The 20,225-nt window shown below is 40.8% G+C and overlaps 1 protein-coding gene across 1 annotated transcript in view; it reads right to left on the bottom strand.

The window, feature by feature from the left end:
- Positions 1-20,225, bottom strand: part of cacna1ba (calcium channel, voltage-dependent, N type, alpha 1B subunit, a) — a 621,742-nt gene that overhangs the window by 88,409 nt on the left and 513,108 nt on the right. Inside the window, exons 28-31 of the mRNA XM_068012672.1 lie at positions 6,497-6,593; positions 5,567-5,727; positions 2,488-2,625; positions 442-643 (exon numbers count right to left, since the gene is read on the bottom strand). Of these exons, the coding sequence (XP_067868773.1) occupies positions 442-643; positions 2,488-2,625; positions 5,567-5,727; positions 6,497-6,593 (598 nt within the window). The remainder of the gene's footprint in view (positions 1-441; positions 644-2,487; positions 2,626-5,566; positions 5,728-6,496; positions 6,594-20,225) is intronic.

Raw genomic sequence — 20,225 nt, 5'->3', positions numbered from 1 at the left:
AGCATTCAGAATGATTAATTTTAATATTATAACTTGTCAAAGTAATTGATTGGAGCAGTTCTCATAATAAAGGTAACAAGTAATATACAAAAGAGATTTTCAACTATCTATATAGCTGATATGGGTACTTATGAGTGGACACATTTCACGAAAAGTAGGAAATCAAGCCATGGTAATCTTGCCCTAATATTCTGAAAGCCAGTTTGGGGCATCACATGTCAACATTATGATTACTGTGAGCCTGTGATTGATGGGGACTGGATTAAATAATCGCAATCTTATTTCACTTTGAGCATACCAGTCAGAGACCAAGTAATCAATATCCATCTATTTGGGTTAGGTTTGATCTTTAGTCTCAGAGGTGAAAAGCAGCCGTCAAGGAAATTTAGAAATTGAGTCATGAATAAGTAAATCTGCAATGGATAAATTTTTGATGCATACCTCATTTTTCTCGAGACTGCACTCAGACAGCACCTTATCACCCTGCTCCTGGAATGTAATGATAATTAGCGCAACAAAAATATTCACAAAGAAAAATGGAAACACAACAAAGTATACAACATAAAATATGGACATTTCCATGCGGTAGCGAGGGCTGGGTCCCTGATCCTCTTCTGTAGCATCCACGGAGTGTTTTAAGACTCTGAGGAAGAGAGAACAGAAACTTTATGAGGTTGATTTACAGTCTGGTGTGCACGACTAAACTTCACTTGATAAGTAAAAAAGGTGTAGCTCAAAACTTGCAAGATCTGAGTTATTCAGAATGTCCACAAAGGACAGAAGCCCCATATTCCGAATCACAGATGTTTCCAAATTCAACTGTTGCAATATTTATTATTATATTTTGAATTGTTTGATGGCTTTTAAATTCTCATTATGACAGATAAGCATGACAATGTCACAATAAATTTCAGTTTTTAAAGTGAACCTGTTCCCTTTAACACTGTACATCCCATATGTTATATGCAAATTTTATTACATGTATTGGTTAAGAAATCCTGCTTTTCTATAGCTATAAGTAATTAGAATTTCCATTGAGGTTTCTCGCACTCCCACCGTAACTTCAGAGAAACAGCATAAACAGCCCTATCTCCAGGATTTCCAGTACAGCAGGAGAATGGGAATAAAGTTCTACCCCAAGATATTGGGAACATTAACATTATAGGTAAATTGGCCATTATAAATTGCCCCGAGTATAGGTACGTGGTAGGGAAATATAGGGACAGGTGAGGACGTGGTAGAAATATGGAATTAGTGTAGCATTAGTATAAATGGGTGGTTGATGGTCGGCACAGACTCGGTGGGCCGAAGGGCCAGTTTCAGTGCTGTATCTCTAAAACTAAAAAAACTATATCATGAGAGCTATAAATATAACCATGAGTTCTGCCCCACTCTTCAAATCCTGAAATTGCCCCACATTCCTCCACATTTGCAAAGTCACTATCTTGAAATTAAGATTTGTTGAACATCATTATTTCCCAGAAGAACTCTTCACCTCCATTAGTATTCTTGTCTTCCTATCATGTACGAATGTTTAACACCCAAGCTTGGTAGCATGTCATCATTACTTCATCTCACCACTGTAGAGGGTTCCAGCACTATGAGCCTTAACCTTTCACCAGAGTCAGATCAAGAATTCTTGGGGCCCTTTGCCTTTGTAGAAACTCATTGGTCAAAACTTATTTAAAAAAAATAAAATGCTGACAAATATCAGCATTGGCATAATATTAAAAAATATATAGCTTGCTCATAATCTGTTGCTTTTGGGTTTTTTATTCAGACCACTTATTTGAAACCAATGCTGTTAGTTGCCTCACTGCACACGTACTGCATTGATTATTTCACATAATTGCATTTATCATGACCAGCTGAAACTTTTCCAGGCAGCAGTCTGAGCATTAGCAAGAAATTCAGCCAAGGAAAGAGACAATATCAATTATTTTGATCTGCCTCAGAAATGATAAAGCTTCTATCTATGAGATAACGTCAGCACCTTATGGATAAGACATAATGCATTTGGCTGTATGTTGCATTTAGCAATGAGGCAGTTGAAAAAAGATATGCATTTATATAATACCTTGTCATGTCTCTCAGAAATATTGCAAAGCTGTTCACTTACAATGAATTACTTTGAAGTGGCGGACCAATATATAAGCAGATGTGACAAACCTGAGCGCAGCTGTTGAAAAGTACTCATTCTATCAAAATTTAAAGATGGCATGATTTTAAAAAGTGATTGGTGAACAAAAGAATAGACCAGACTGCCTTAATCTAATTCTTCTACCAAATTATTGTGCAGCTTTTTTTGTCACTGGATTTTCTGCAGCCCGTCATTAAAATGCATTTGAATTTTCACAACTGAAGTTACAGTTTTGTGACACTTAATTCCTAAACATGTAATATTCAAACAACTTTTAAGTAATATTTTTAATTACTCCCCGCAACCACATTACATAAATGTCAGTGAACACAACAGTTAATACTTACGTTGGCCAGCCTTCACCAGTTGACACAGTGAATAGTGTCAGTAAGGCCCAGAGCACATTATCGTAGTGGAAATCATACTTCTTCCATTCCCTGGGTTCTGCCTCAATTTCATCGTTGTCATAAACTAGATACTGACCCCTGCAAAATAAGCAGCAACTGAATCAGCAGAAATAATATTTTTGTCTTGGAAAGTTCTTCATCTTCAAAGTATTAATGCTTTTATTGTCCAATTTTCTGTGACTCAAAAGATGATTTAACAAATTAAGGTGTTGCATTTTTTGGAATGTTACAAATGATTACACTGGCTCTCACTAACATGTAGCTTTCAACTTGATCCTTGAATTTATTTTCACATGAGCTAAATTGGTTCCATTGATCTAGAACTCTGACCTGGGATATCAAATACATTTACACTGGAGATACACTGGCAAAATCAAACTGAAGTTCACACTTTGCCAAAATGAAATCTGGGTCCAGGTATCAGTGAAATATTACCCTGGAGGAGCCAATATACCTAAAAGTACAAACAAGGCTATCCCAATGTCAAGAATTTTAAAATGGCCTGGGTGAGATGTAGATCAATTATAATCAATGTACACCTTACAGAGGTTTATCTAACAGTGTAGCTGAGGCCCAAAATCAATCGGTGCTGGTGATGGGCCTTTGGATAGGATGTCTATTGGCCTAGTTGAGAGCTGCAGGTCAATGAGAAACAGCGGGGGTAACTTGAACGTTCATTGCCTGGGAAGTAATCTATAGGAGCAGATTGCTGGTCCAGCATAAATCCCGCCTGATTTTCATCACACCTGGGGCACTTTCAACTCTACCCAACTGGTGAAAAGTGTTAAAATCGATCAGTTTACTTACTCTCTGTGGAGCTGCATGGAGCTGACTGATTCCAATTTTAACCTGATCCACCGAGCAGGCAGCAAGACCACCTGCCCAAATCTGGCAGGGCCCTTTTTAATATACACACTGAAATCACGGCACTGCAATTTTAATTTGGAAGCCTGAGCTGGGTTCCACAGTGTGTTTACTGTCGGGCCAAACTAGTGGGGAAGTGAATCAGAGCTAGAGGAGGTTGAAATTGGGTAAATCCTAAAACTTTTTCTTTTGGATTTTCCTTATGGGGTTAGAAGGAGCAGGACTGTTGCTCCAGGAGGCCCTACAAAAAAAAAACCTTCCCTTCCACAGATTTGCAAAACCCCTCTCATTTGCGAAATCCCCATAGTACAGTCCTGGCAGCCAAATCCACCACTTACATGGTCTCAGTAGGCTCTGAGCAATTTTCTGCAGCTTCCCACCTAAAGTGGGTGAGAAATCAGCAGGAAGGATTTATAAGAGGCCTGGGAATTAAGATGCACCGTGTCTCATTTCTGGAGTAGCCGGTAAGTTTCAAATATTGCAACCGAAACTGGCCTAGAGTTATAATCAGAGCTATTAAAAACAAAAAGTGCTGGAAAATACTCAGCAGGTCTGGCAGAATCTGTGGAGAGAGAAGCAAAGTTAATGTTTCAGGTCGGTGACCTTTCATCAGAACTGGCAAAGGTTAGAAATGTAATAGTTTTTAAGCAAATAAAGTGGGGGTGGAACAAAAGGGAGGGTGTTGATAGGGCATAGGGTCACATAGAATAACTGACAAGGAGGTCATGGGGCAAAGGCAAAGGGCGTGTTAATAGTATTGTGAAAGACAAAACATTTTTTTTTTAGAGATACAGCACTGAAACAGGCCCTTCGGCCCACCGAGTCTGTGCCGACTATCGACCACCCATTTATACTAATCCTACACTAATTCCATATTCCTACCACATCCCCACCTGTCCCTATATTTCTCTACCACCTACCTATACTAGGGGCAATTTATAATGTCCAATTTACCTATCAACCTGCAAGTCTTTGGCATGTGGGAGGAAACCGGAGCACCCGGAGGAAACCCACGCAGACACAGGGAGAACTTGCAAACTCCACACAGGCAGTACCCGGAATTGAACCCGGGTCGCTGGAGCTGTGAGGCTGCGGTGCTAACCACTGTGCCGCCACGTTAGCGCAGAGAGGGTGTTAAATGACAGAATAATGAAAGCCCTACCCAAAAGCACAAACATGAAAAAAAAGTGGGCAGGCACAAAAAAAAAATGAATGATGAAACAAAATAAAATGAAATTAAATAAAAATAAACAATAAAAAGTAAAACTAACAATAAAAAGGGGGCCTGTCATGCTCTGAAATGATTGAACTCAATGTTCAGTCCGGTAGGCTGTAGTGTGCCTAATGGGTAAATGAGGTGCTGATCCTCGAGCTTGCGTTGATGTTCACTGGAACACTGCAGCAAGCCCAGGACCGAGATGTGAGCATGAGAGCAGGCGGGGGGGGGGGGGGGGGGGGGGTTGAAATGGCAAGCGACAGGAAGCTCGGGGTCATGTTTTTGGACCGAGCAGTGGTGTTCCACAAAGCGGTCACCCAATCTGCATTTGGTCTCCTCAACATAGAGGAGACCGCATTGTGAGCAGCGAACACAGTATACTACATTGAAAGAAGTACAAGTAAATCGCTGCTTCACCTGAAAGGAATGTTTAGGGCCTTGGATAGTGAGGAGAGAGGAGGTAAAAGTGCAGGTATTACACCTCCTGCGATTTCATGGGAAGGTGTCATGGGAAGGGGACTAGGTGTCGGGGGTAATGGAGGGGTGGACCAGGGTGTCACGGAGGGAACGATCCCTTCAGAATGCTGACAGGGGAGGGGAGGGGAAGTAGCATTTGGTAGTGGCATCACGCTTGAGGTGACGTAAATGGCGGAGGATGATCCTTTGGATGTGGAGGCCGGTGAGGTGGAAAGTGAGGTGGGATTTACACTGGACAAGCAATCTGCTCCTCTACATTACTTCCCAGGCAGTGAACGTTAAAGATGCATCGGAGACGGAGAAACTGGGAGAATGGAATGGAGCATGATGCCACTACCCAAAACATCTTCCCCTCTCCTGTCAGGATCATGCTCCATTCCATTTATTGAAACTTATTATTTCTTCAACTTGATATTGATCCTCCAGTTGGTGTGGCCCTTGACTCTCTTTGTAGGGGTTTACCTGCAGTCCTTTTCCAAATCCTTTGACTCATCGGTGCAGTAGAAGAATTTACCCTTGAAAAGCTGCACAGCAATGACAGCAAAGATGAACATGAAGAGCATGTAAACGATGAGTATATTCAGAACATTCTTCAGGGAGTTCACCACACAGTCAAAGACAGCCTAAAGGAAACAAGTTTTCAGTCAGATACGAACAAGACTAGACTCGCAGAATCATTGCCGAGTGCCAATCTGCATTTAAAGACTATTTAGTCAAAACGCCTTCTCATATCATTGGATATGTTGCAACTATAGTTGATTTAAAACTGACACCAGTTTCAAGCATTAGTTAGATAAAAGTCCCAAGGTTAACAGACAGCTCTGCATCTCTCTAACCAGAGAAGACAAGGTAAAATGTTAATTACATTTTTGCATTAAGGAGCAGCTTTTTAACGTTTGCAAATAGTTGATAATCCTGTTAAATCTCAAAAAGATGCCAGCTGATCTGGCTATAGGGAGCTTTGTAAAACTTGATTTTGAATCAAAAAAGTGCAACCAATGCTAAGCTAAAGTGGTTTGAAAGGACCTTCACAAGCTGGTCTCACATTGCCTGTCCAAAATTCAATTCCGCTGACTTGTTACCCAAGTTCCAACGCACAATTTCTTATAATGCAAAATATGCCGTGTAACTGCAAGTAAAACTATATGGGTACTGCACTATGCAATCGAAGCAATGTCAGAGCGTAAGTGGATGAAGCAGGTGGCCAGACTGCTAAATTAATTTTTTTTCAACTACACAATTTATATACATAATGCAGTGGTCACAAAAAACTGATAACTTCTTAAACTATGGGCTGCATTGTAAGATAAAATGCAATTAGCTTCATGATTTTTACTAATAAGTTTACTGGAAAGATTTAATTGCGTAAGCACAATAATGCAAAACTAATACCTTTAGTTTTGGCAAACGTTTGATGGTTTTCAGTGGCCGTAAAACCCGGAGAACTCGCAGTGATTTGATGGTGTTCAAGTCCTTTCCTTTGTTTCCGCTACACATATAAAGGCCAGGAATTATACATGATTAAATGAAATTTAACTTTATTCAGTCTGTGCCGCAGTAACTCGACACAGAGTAGAGAACATGTTTCAATACACTGGCATGCCTGGGAGCCATACTTATAATTGGAGATGAAATTGCAAAGATTATAAATGGATGAAAAGTCACACTTCTGTGATCAATGACAAAACAAACAAGAATGACCAAAACAACATGCTACTGAAGTGGAGAAATATCTACTTATATCTAACCAATTCCTTACATGGAGGAAACAATGTACTTTCAGTTTAGGGCATAGTTAATTTTATGAGACATCAACATTAAAGTTTTGGGTCCAATATTGTTTCACATTCACTGAATTAAAGTAATATTAATACATTTTAAATTACTATATTTTAGAAAGCAAATCAATCTGTTAAATATAGCTAATGTAATCAACATTTACTTTTTGTTCACTGAAGAATCTGTAATGAGACTTGTTCAACAACTATTCAAACATTTATTTTATTTCAACAAAGCACATATTGTTTCAAATCCAGTGAATTCCAAAAGTTAAAATGTATTCGGAAAAATCCTAATAAATTCTACATGAAACTTTCATTATGTGCTCTCTAAACCCAAACAAATTTTCACGGGATGAGTTCTTTAATTTATATTGAAATTCTTTTCATTCCTGTGATCATCACTGTGCCATACACATAAAAACAAAATCTGGGAACTCTTCATTATCTGTCAAACTTTATCATCCTGTGAGGGATGGAGAGGAAGGAAGAATCCACTCTGTTACGACAGAAATTGGAGGCTCCATTTACAGACATTATGATCATGGCCTTAAAATCCTAATAAAGAAGGAAAGCAATACCACTATGACCTGGAAATATTTTACCCAATATTATCTGCTGACAGGTGGCAGGACTGAGAAAGAATTAAATCTAAACTGAAAGTGGACCATTTAGGATTCATTCTCCAAACACATACACTTGTCAAATATTCCTTTGAAAAAAAAAGGTGTGGTGGAAGAGACTATGGATGAAGGGATATCAAAATATGCATTTCAGTGCATTTCCATGCCATCAAACCAAGTGACCAGTTGTGAACTGTGGCAGTAGCAACAAAGACATGATTTTTTAAAAAACTAACTTTGCCAGGCAATGGTAGATGATATACAGAATTATTTTTCTTCATTGCTAATTTAAATCTGGTACCTTGCATTATAGTAGGACGGGATTAGCTGGTCTCTTTGTTGTGATGTATTTGTTCAGTTCAGGAGACAAAAGTCAAAATGATGGTGATAATTACCCATCTTCAATAGTGAGTGTGAAACTGTTCCATAACCATAATTAGCTTCACTTACTTGCTTACCACAGTTTCAGTATTCAGATTATGGGGTCATCTGAATGTCAGACCTTCTAAAACTGAACCCAAACTCAATCTCATTTGTCAAGCTGGCACAATAATTTAAGTCAGACAATAGATTCTGATCTGAACAGTTCAATTGCTTTCTTGTAGAGACCAGAAAGAGAGATTTGCATTTATATAGCTCCTTTTGTGACCTTAGAATATCCCAAAGTGCTTTACAGGCAATGAAATATATTATTGAAAGTGTAGTCACTGTTGTAATGTAGGAAACACAGCAGCCAATTTGCATACACAAACAGGACTATGATAATGACCAACTAATCTGATTTGGTGATGTTGGTTGGCCAGGAGACTGGGGATAACTTCGAAATAGTGCCATGGGATCTTCTACATCCACCTTAAAGAGTAGAATGAGCCTCAGTTTAACGTCGCATCTGGAAAACAACACCTCCAATGGGGCAGCGCGCCCTCTGTGTTGCACTGGAGGGTCAGCCTTGATTTCTGTGCTCAAGTCTCCGGAGTGGGACTTGAACCCACAATCTTGTGACTCAGAGGTGAGAGTGCCACCCACTATCTGCTACACCATTCTAAGATTGTTGCAGCAGCATGATAACCTGATAAATGTTTTGTAAAAAAACAAGAAAAACCCTGCACATTTATTGTTGTGTAGATAATAAGAAGAATATTGTTATGCACAATTTTGAAGAGATTGTAGCTGTTTTAGGCAGGAATTTTTGTGCAAATGTTCTGCAGTTAGCAGAATTGGCCTGTCAGTGGCTTGCTATTTTTTGCCTTCAATCCTCACTGGTCTCTACCTCAACCTTCTTCAATTCTTGAGCCAGAAGCCAAGCACTGAATTTCACAATGACTGCATAAAAGGAGGGAAATCTATTTCCAATTCAGTGGCAAATAACTCCTGGACACATATAAATGCCACTCCCGACAAAGTGACGATTATACACCAAGCCTTACATCCACCAATGTAATGGACTGTGTTTTAATAAAACCCTACTGTTTATTATTTGTGACATCCCGAGGTTGTTTCTGCATTAAATGAACCAATGTGTGTGTTAAGTCTTGAGCTGTTTACATGAACAATTTGTATGATACACGATTTTAAACTGAGTAACTTAGCCAGCCGATTGCACTCTATGTATTATTTTATGATTATGCCAGAGGGCATATATATCAGCTGGTAAAATTAGTTCAATAGCTTGGCACAGCAATCCCTCAATAAATAAATGGAGCTTGAACCAAAATTTAGCTATCATCTCCTCCCACAAATGCTAGAATACAGTGAAATACAAGAATTATATCTCTTTCAGTGACCAAAACTTAAATACACATTAAATATACACTGGATGCAGAATATTACAGATGTTGGAAATCTGAAATAAAACCAGAAAATGATGGAAACACTCAACAGGTCAGGCAGCATCTGTGTAGAAAGAAACAGTGTAAACATTTCAGTTCTGATGAAAAGTCATCAATTTGAAACTTCACCTCTGTTTCTCTTTCCTTAAATGTACGTTGTTTGGAATCTGGACTTGGTAGAAGTGTTAAAGGGAATCTGCAGCTCTGATAATCCGTTGAATCATGACCACTTAGTAAAACACAACTCCAAGTTCAATCGATGCATTAAAACAGGAGATTGATCAGCCTGGCACTAAATTCAAAAGACAAGAACACAGAGCTTCCACACACTCACTGCAACGCTTCCTACAGAGTCTAACCACAACACTAACCAACAGTAATGCCATTACATTGTTCAGGTATTAAGATCATTGCAAAGTTTAAAGTGCCCACAATGGGAACCTCGCATGTGATCTTGAACAAACTATCCTTGCGATATTAATCCGAAAGCAGTCAGATTTCATTTAAATAACGGCTTTTGTGGCCCAAATGACGAGTATGCTTGTTATAATTTTCAAAACTTCCAAGGCCAAGTGCCACCTAATCAGCCCACACATATCCTTTGCTCCCCGACACCAGGTCATTCCATGTCCTCCTCTCCTCCAACCAGCCATTTGTTCAGCAACTCTACTCCTTTGCTCTGAACTTCCTCCCTACCAAACTCTGCCATGCCACCTCCTGCCTGGTTTTCAAAAAGCTCCTCAAAACCCTCTCTTCTATCATGCCTTCAACTCCCAATTTAACACACTCAGAGTTTCCTTTTCCCACTTGCTCACCATCCATAAAGCACTTTTTGGGACATCTTCCTGTATGAGAAGATCACTATAGAAATGCAATTTTTTTTTATTCGTTTCATGTGATGTCGACTTCACTGGCCAAGCCAGCATTTATTGCCCTTTCCTAATTGCCCATGAGAAGGTGGTGGTGAGCTGCCTTCTTGAACCGCTGCAGTCCATGTGGGGTAGGTACACCCACAGTGCTATTAGGAAGAGAGTTCCAGGATTTTGACCCAGCGACACTGAAGGAACAGTGATATAGTTCCAAGTCAGGATGGTATGTGGCTTGGAGGGGAACTTGCAGATGGTGATGTTCCCACGCATCTGCTGCCCATGTCCTTCTAGGTGGTAGAGGTCGCGGGTTTGGAAGGTGCTGCCTGAGTAGCCTTGGTGCGTTGTTGCAGTGCACCTTGTAGATGGTACACACTGCTCCCACTGTGCGTTGGTGGTGGAGGGAGTGAATGTTTGTGGACAGGGTGCCAATCAAGTGGGTTGCTTTGTCCTGGATGGTGTTGAGCTTCTTGAGTGTTGTTGGAGCTGTACCCATCCAGGTAAGTGGAGAGTATTCCATCACACTCCTGACTTGTGCCTTGTAGATACTCGCCGCAGGATTCCTAGCCTCTGACCTGCTCTTGTAGCGACGGCATTTATATGGCTACTCCAATTCTGTTTCTGTACAATGGTAACCCCCAGGATATTGACAGTGATCATAATATCGTTGAGTGTCAAGGGGAGATGGAGATGGTCACTGCCTGGCACTTGTATGGCGTGAATGTTACTTGTCACTTATCAGCCCAAGCCTGGATATTGTCCAGGTCTTGCTGCATTTCTACATGAACTGCTTCAGTATCTGAGGAGTCGTGAATGGTGCTGAACATTGTGCAATCATCAGCGAGCATCTCCACTTCTGACCTTATGATTGAAGGACAGTCATTGATGAAGCAGCTGAAGATGGTTGGGCCTAGGACACTACCCTGAGGAACTCCTGCAGTGATGTCCTGGAGCTCAGATGATTGACCTCCAACAACCACAACCATCTTCCTTTGCGCTAGGTACGATTCCAACCAGCAGAGAGTTTTCCCCCTGATTCCCATTGACTCCAGTTTTGCTTGGGCTCCTCGATGCCATACTCAGTCAAATGCTGCCTTGATGTCAGGGGCAGTCATTCTCACCTCACACGTTTGTACATAAATTTAAACCCCATCACAAAAAGGTAAATCAAGGATTAAAAAACACATCTCTTCAATGCCATGCCCTCATATTATCTGTGCTATTTGTAAAGTCTGATTTAACATATAAAAGTTATCTTTTTGCTTAATGTTCAATATCATGCATATCTGTGACAGTGACCTAATAATTCCATACAGTGCTAGAACAAAATAACAAATGTACACAACAGTAAAGGTTAAAGTACTGTTGCTGAATAAAATACATTTTAAACTGCACTGTGTTAAATGATCATCATTAAGCTTCTGTTTCACCGTCTCTTGATGGCTCAGGGTATAAATGGGCGGTGTGCTACTGAACTGTATAGGTCAGCAAGATCCCAAATCTAGTTCATTATCTGTGTCAACTTATTTGAACTCAGCCAGGATAGCAGTGAGGAGTTCCACAATTGACCTCAGCATCCTTGAATTTAGGAGGCAGGGGGGAAACTGATCACTGTTTCCTCTCCTTCTCCAGTGATCCCTGCTGGAAGTGTGCATGTACAGATGTAGGCCAGAGTTAGAGGAGGGGTGTAAGACTAGAGGAGGTTACAGAGAAAAGGAGAAGCCGAAGATGGAGAGATGGATGGAATCATTGGAGAGGGTACAGAGTTCACAATAGGACCAAAGACAATGGCTTTTGTCTTCCCAATAATTAACAGGATGAAATTGTAGTTCATCCAAGATGGGATGTCGGACAAGGTTGACAACACAGAGGTGGCAGAGAGGTAGAGTTGGATTTCTTCAGCATACATGAGAAAGCTAAGCCCCATGTCCACGGTTAATGTTGTCATGGGCAACATGTAGATGAGCACAGATTTCAGAAGCAAGAACATATATATTTAAGGACTTTGGAAATAGGACAGTACTTTCCAAGAACAAGGAGTTGAGAGTGGGTTTTCCGAGCAGATGGTGATGACTGCAGTGTTGAAAGGGAGGGGAACAATTTACAATGTCAGCCAGAATAGAGGCTAGGATAGGAATGTGGGTTCAGCAGTTTAGTGGCAATGCAGTCAAGGGAGCAGTAGATGGGTCTCATGGATGAGATGAGCTTAGAGAGGGCATGTAAGGAGATGTGATAGAAATTCCCATGTAAATGGCAGACATGGTTTCAGGGTCTTGGCAAAGGGAACCTAGTGGGAGGTTTGGTCTGTGGGTGTGTGGAACCTAGGGAGAGGTTTGATTTTGTGGGTGTGAGGAACTTCGAGGGATGTTTGATTTCGTAGACAAGGGAAAGCTGGACCAGCAGAAGCAGTTAGTCAGTTAGATAGTCTCAATCTTACTGACTAAAGAAGTCCATGAGCTCCTTGCACTTGCTATTGGAAGTAATGATGAAAAGGTCTGGGAGAGAAAGGTTTAAGGAGACTCTTGGTAGAAGAACTCCATAGAAAAGTAAGGAAGCTGTTTTGATTTATGGAAATAAGATTGGAATAATATTGGAAGTACAGTGGCACAGTAGTTAGCACGGCAGCCTCACAGCTCCAGCGACCCGGGTTCAATTCTGGGTACTTGTGTGGAGTTTGCAAGTTCTCCCTGTGTCTGCGTGGGTTTTCACCAGGTGCTCCGGTTTCCTCCCACAGCCAAAGACTTGCAGGTTGGTAGGTAAATTGGCCATTATAAATTGCCCCTAGTATAGGTAGGTGGTAGGGAAATATAGGGACAGGTGGGGATGTGGCAGGAATATGGGATTAGTATAAATGGGTGGTTAATGGTCGGCACAGACTCAGTGGGCCGAAGGGCCTGTTTCAGTGCTGTATCTCTAAATAAATAAATAAATAAAATGTCCAAATACAGAAATTTGGCCATCCAGCACCGCAAATTAATTTCATGTTATACTCCAGCCTATCAGATTATGTTTCATTTGCTTTGCCTTTCTCTAAAACTGTGGAAGAACACCACTGTTCAGTTCACCAGTTTGAATACAAACTTGTCACTACCTGTAAAGCAACGAAGCGTTAATGTAAAACCGAAAGCACAATTGGCTGGATTTTGTGGGGTGGATGGGTAGTTGACAGCGTACTGTCAGCTTCCGCCGTCACTCTCCCTCGGAAACTGACAGCAACTTCAGGATGTCGGGCACGCATAGATTAGTGCAGAAATCTTGAAGTTGTGGTCTGTCGCTCGGGGCTCCAAAAAGGCAGCGCTGTGGAACCCCCTCCCAAAGCTGGCAATCTCTGAAATCAGTGAGAATTTCAACTTTCTTACTCCCACATTGCAGTCAGAAACCCCATAAAAAGTTACATCTTGTTCAATCAGGTGTAACTGGGTTTTTAACTGAGATGTGATCAATAGATTTTGATGAACAAAAAAACTGGCCCTGAAAAAAGAATTTTATGTTTGTGGGGTGCCGTTAAATGATTAATTAGTAGATTTTTTAAAGTATGTTTTTTTAAGTAAGTTTTTTCCAGAATCTTTTAGCTTCTATCACCACCCCAATCTCCCAATCTTTGCTCTATGAGAACATTTTCAAAAGCGATTTTATTTTCCTGCTTTTTCTTTCCTGTTTGGGCGTCTGTGAAAATCCATTAATGTGACATCACTGCAGCGTCTTGCTGGGAATGCCCAGTAAAGAATGCTGCAATCAGTTGTAGTATCACTGCATGGCGAGAGAGGTGAAATTCTTACCAGAGATTGCTACAGCACCCTTGATTTGCCGCTGACTGCAAATTCCGAGCCGTTATTGTTCTCAGCTTTATGTTTATAGCCACAAGCAATAACATGCAAAATCGTTCAGAGTGTTTCACCATGTAAGGGAATGGATGTACAAAGTTAAAATGAGAAAACTGTTAAAATCAGAAAACTAAGGAAAAGATTCATACTCGCGATGAAAACGTTTTTAAAGATAACGTGCAAAACAATCATTTATTTCCTCTGTTTGTCTGATACTTGCTTAAATTAAAGACACTGTTTCATATTAATGATCCACTATATAGTTTGCATGAGTGATGAGGAACAAATAGTATTCAAATAAACATTGGTGTGCTTTTAATGAATGATTAATTGTATGATGCTTGGCAAAGCACCTCAAGAGATCACAATTTCTTGAGCAGCACTGCCATCATTTTCATTCATTGTTATGAAAGTGCTTCCTTTTTTTTATAATATTTTATTTTTCTGAGGACTTGTGTTAAAATTGAAACGATTCCACGCATGTGTTTTTGTTACCAAGTTCACTGAAAGGACACTTGAGATATTGATTGAAAAACACCTATGCTGAAACAACAGAACCCTTAGTGACCTGGGGAAAAATGGGTACAGAGAAGCCACATGTCAAGTTTTATGAAGGTCAGGAGGTCGACTCTCTGTTTGGGGTTTGAATATTGTTTTCAGGGCAGTTGGGGTGTGAACTGCTTGGAGACAGTTGGTGTTTTCCTGCCAAAGGAGAAAAAGAAACCATCCAGCTCACCTCCTTATCTACCTCTTTGAAGAAATCCTGCAAAAATCCAGTGTGGGAGAGCTAAAATCCCTGGTGCTGCAATAGCTCCTGAGAAGTTGAAAAAAATCCTGTGATTCAAGTGTGTGCCGGCAGAAAACCCTGATGCCACATTTCTCCTGGGAAGCCTACTAGAAAAATTCTCGACATCTCCAGAACGGACTGCTTCTGAAACTATCGTAGTGATCCGTTTCTGTATACCCGGACTCCAGACCATAAAAAGGGATAACTGACCTCCTTCCATATCTTCTCTTTTTTTCCATCAAGAATTAGCAAGTATTTGGCCAAAGTTTTTTTTGCCATTTTTTTTGTAACAGACCTCCGCAGAGAGAATTTATGTATTTTTTTTTCTAGTGTGTGTGAGTGTAATTGGGGAATTTTAAAAAGGAAACTTTCATATTTCAATCTGTGTGTTAATGATTTGCTTTGTTACTGGTTAAGTCTTGTTTTATAATAAACTGATTATTTTGTTGTTTATTAAAGAAACCTGCGTAGTGTATTTTATTCTGGGTTAAAAAATAGAGTATATGATTGGCTGTACCGGTAACCAGGTAAACATTTAAATATATGTTGTGACCTGTGGAGAAGTGGAACTAGAAAAGACAGTGCACTCCTCCCGCCACGGTCATAACAACATGCACCTACATGATGCGATTGCATGGATGACCCTTATTTGTACGGCAAATAATTACGTGGAAATGTTACCATAATTCAATCTATTTTAGAATTTAAACTAATTTCATTGTATTATTGTTCATAAAACCAATATTCTCCTGCACATTTAGTTTATGCAGGCTGGTCCTGTAAATGATAATGAGTATATCTGTATGCAAGCTTTCATTGGACATGTGGTTTTATGATCCATATTGTCCTTTTGATATTTGCAGGCAACTTTGGAAGAAATATAAACAGCACTAAACTGGGCATTCTCTCAATATCTGCCATTGGAATCATGTTCAAGGGATGTGCAAATGTGCAACCAAATTCATTTTTCCTCCCAAATCTACTGAATGCCTTGTTGTGTTCTGTTCCACAGTTATTAGTGGCTCTCCAAGACCTTGCTCATCTGACCATTCTTCATGGGTGAGCCTAGACAGTAAGCAGTAGTAAGTTATTCTACCATGCAGGGTCTCACAGCTGAGTCCAATACACACTTCATTCAATGTCTGACGTACCAACTTTCTACCAGTTGCCACTACATAGTGATCAGGAAATGAAATCCTAGCTGATTATTCCCTTCAGCAGCCCAGGAGGTCAGCTTGGCTCAGTTGTTAGCACACTTGCCTGTAAAGCAGGAGATAGTGAGTGTAAGCCGTAGTCCAGGGCCTGAGCACCTAATCTGAGTTTACAGTTCAATGTTATACTGAGGCAGTGCTGCAATGTCAAAGGTACTGTTCTTCAAATGTGACATTAATCTGATACTGCTTGCCTGTTTCTGTGGTATAGGTGGATGTTAAAGATCCTAGCTTTTCTTCAAATCGCATCATGGAATGTAGTCATTCAGCTAATATCTGGTTGGGTTGCATTCAAAATATCTGTCATATTTACCTATGTAACATATAAGAGTAAGGAAAGAAACATTTCTCTTTACACAATGTCTTTCACAATCTTAGTGAAATGTACTCACTGTTGTAATGTACGAAACAGAACAGCCAACAGCAATGAAATAAATAGCCAGATTATCTGTTTTCAGTATTGGTTAAGGGATAAATATTGGCGCTTTTTTGGTCATTTTTTTATAACAGATCTCTGTAGAGAGAACTTATGTATTTTTTTTCTAGTGTGTGTGAGTGTAATTGGGGAATTTTAAAAAGGGAACTTTCATATTTCAATCTGTGTGTTAAGGCTTTGCTTCATTACTGGTTAAATCATGTTTTATAATAAACTGATAATTTTGTTGTTCATTAAAGAAACCTGGGTGAAGAACTCCCTTGCCCTTCTTCAAATAGTGCCATGGGGCCTTGTTTGTCCACTTGAAAGAGCAGATGGTGCCTAGGTTAATGTCACATTCGAAAGATGACACCTCCAACAATGCAGTGTTCCCTCAGTACTGCACTGCATTGTAAACTTAGATTAGACTCAAATCTCTAGTGTTGTGAACAACCCTCTGTCTGGATTCAAGTCTGCTCCTTTTTTTTTTGTACTGTCCTTAATGCTGCCCTGGCCAGGATCAATTTCTTCAGCAAACTGTGGAGATAATACATGTTGCTCGTTTGCTTTAGCAAGAACAGGTACAAAGTAAAAGCAGTGATTGTGGCCCAGGGCCCTTCACAAATGATGGGTGCAATAAAAACAGACATTAAGCCAGGAAGGAAGAAGTTAAGAGAGATGATCGAAGGTCAAATCAAGTAGAAATATTTTGAAGAAATGTTTAAAGGGAGTGTAAGAGAGGCAGGGATGGACAGGATTATAGAGGATTAGCACAAAATCAGAATAAGCATTTCAACCTGCATTATGTTAGGCTAGAAAAGTGCTGGAAGATGACAGGTACTCCAATGAGTTCTCAGTCTTGTATTCCAGAACAAAACACACTGAAGCATTTATTCACACTATTATCAGATAAGTAATGGTTTAAGTACTGAAGAATTGAGCTCATGGGAGCTTGTACTAAGCATTCAGTCATATCAAACTTTTTCGGCCAACAAGACAGCCAGCATTTTATAATGCATATTAATACTTACTGGGAATAAACTATTCCTTTTTTTATTTTTTATTTTTATTTATTTAGAGATACAGCACTGAAACAGGCCCTTCGGCCCATCGACTCTGTGCCGATCAACAACCACCCATTTATACTAATCCTACATTAACCCCATATTCCCTACCACATCCCCACCATTCTCCTACCACCTACCTACACGAGGGACAATTTACAATAGCCAATTTACCTATCAACCTGCAAGTCTTTGGCTGTGGGACGAAACCGGAGCACCCGGCGGAAACCCACACGGTCACAGGGAGAACTTGCAAATTCCGCACAGGCAGTACCCAGAACAGAACTCAATTTATGGTTTCAAAGTGAAAACTGCTGAACTACACATACTTCTGACATTTTAAGCAGCAGTGCCAAAGTACTTCTAAGTCCAATAATTAAAACTGAAATAAAAATGTTTGTGTGTTAAACTCATCAACTTATTTTTCTAGCTCATGAACATTAGCAGTAGGTATCAAAATGAATCGCAAATTGCCTACACAATGTGTGATGGTATTACTGGAGCGGGAGAATAACTTTTTTCGAAGGCGAAGCGTCGACCTCTGTTTCATAATTTGCTCTAATTCTAATTACTCCAAACAGCTCAGCAGTTGGCCAAATGTGTGGCAAATGTCAGTAACATGCATAGTAACAATAATATTTTGGGCAAGAGAAGACAATGAGTCCATCTAGCCTACCTTCCCAACTCCAAATCTAGAACTAGCAGTGCTGTATCCCCTTTGAAACAAATTTTCTTGTCCAGTCCTCTTTTGTTAAAACCAGCTTTGAATTTCTATTTTACCACCCCTACTCCACCAGGAACCTGGTCCACTACCTCACTACCCACTACCTGGTCCTTAGTTCTGCAGCCTTCTTCCTAAAAAATATTGCCTAGATTGCCCTTCCTTGTTTTCATACCCTTAATGTTAAACCAAATCCTCAAATCTGTGCTCAGAAAAGAACTTTCTTGGATCCAATTTCTCCATACCTATAAAAATCTCAAAAGATTTTTTTTATCAAGACCTCCGCTTCTTCAAACAATAATGTCCCAGTCTTGTCTCATAGCTCAGACTTCGAAGTTCAGAAATCAGTCTCTTCTGGACTCTTCAACAATTCTACATTGAACACAATACTCAATACAGCCTCACCAAGGCCTGCCACAACTTCAAAATCACCTCCTTTGACCTCATGGCACTCCTATAAACATACAGTGCAGCATTTAATTTTGCTTTATTCACCACCTGCAAACAGTGAACCAACAGATTTAAAGACTACCAAAACCCCCAGATCCCTTTCTGCTCTGTTATCACAAGCATGTGACCACTTAATATGCAATTCACATTTGCAATTCTTTAACAGCATCTCATGGCTTCATTTGTCACCTCTCTGCCTATCCACCTTATCTCCCCAGATCCTATGACTTATCACACAATGGTGAGCAGCATTGACCACAGCACCCGAAGTGATGCCAATTGCAAGTGTAGGCTCTTTGAAGCTAGGTTCCATTCTCTAAGTTATTCATAAAAATTATAACCAACATCAATAGCTGTGAGACTCCAATGGCAACTTTGACACCTCCCCATGCAAGAACATGCTTTGTTCTCCACCCTTCAACCATGCATCAATCCAGCCTAATAGTTTGCCAGCTATCCTATGGGCACATATATTGCAATTAAGTCTGTTATGTGGTACAGTGTCAAATTAAAATCTGGGCAGCTAACATCCACTACATCACCCTCACCAGCTGTGTAACCTCCTTAAAGAATTCCAGTAAACTGATCAAACAAGACTTGCCCCTACTAAATTGATGCTGCTCCTCTCTAATAGAGCCTACGTTTACAGATAATTCTTTATCCTACCTATCAAAGTCTGAAACTTATTCCCTACAATTAAGGTAAGGCCAACAGGTCTGTAAATCATGCGTGCAACTCTTGTTCCTTTCTAAGATGAGGGGCTGAATTTTACGTCCCCCCCCAAAGTGCGGGATGGTAGCGAGGGGGTGGTGTAAAATGGAGCGGGAGGCTCAGGGGGCCCTTCCCGACCCACTTCTGCCGCCACTTTACGCAGGGCGGCAGTGGCGAAAAACGGCCTGCCCGCCCCAGGTCAATCAAGGCCCTTAAGTGGCCAGTTAACTAAGGGCCTTTACACGCATCCATGGAGATTTTACGTGTGGCAAGCGGGTGTCACAGGCCCAAGAAAAGTCACCTAACAAAAGCAGGTGGCTTTCTGATGGCCGGGGGCCAAGGTGGGTGGGGTGGGGGAGGGGCATCCTGATCAGGCACACTGTGCACGATGGAGGGCCACCCCCGCTGCCCCAACCACCCCCAACACCCAACATGCTCCCTGTCTCAACAATCGACCACCCTTGCCTCGCCGGGGCCCGACCGATCAACCCCAGTGAGGCAACGAAAACTTACCTTCAGTCTGGGGCTCCCCAACATCTTCTTCTGAAGAAGGGTCACTGACCCAAAATGTTAACTCTGCTTCTCTTTTCACAGATGCTGCCAGACCTGCTGAGCGGTTCCAGCATTTCTTGTTTTTATTTCAGATTTCCAGCATCCGCAGTATTTTGCTTTTATCTTCTTCTGTCGGCTGGGTTGCAGTCCCAGCAGTGGCCACTGCTCCTGGTGGCGCTGCTGGGACACAGAGCTGCCGGCACGCTGACTGGCCGGCAGCTCTATTAGGCAGGACTTCCTGCCTCAAGCAGGTGGAAGTCCTGCCTCAGAACAATTAAAGGCCGGGACCT

The sequence above is a fragment of the Heterodontus francisci genome, chromosome 32 (genome assembly GCF_036365525.1).
Source record: "Heterodontus francisci isolate sHetFra1 chromosome 32, sHetFra1.hap1, whole genome shotgun sequence".
Lineage (NCBI taxonomy): Eukaryota > Metazoa > Chordata > Chondrichthyes > Heterodontiformes > Heterodontidae > Heterodontus > Heterodontus francisci.
Note: the sequence above shows the minus strand (reverse complement) of the source record. Positions and strands in the feature narration are given on the sequence as shown.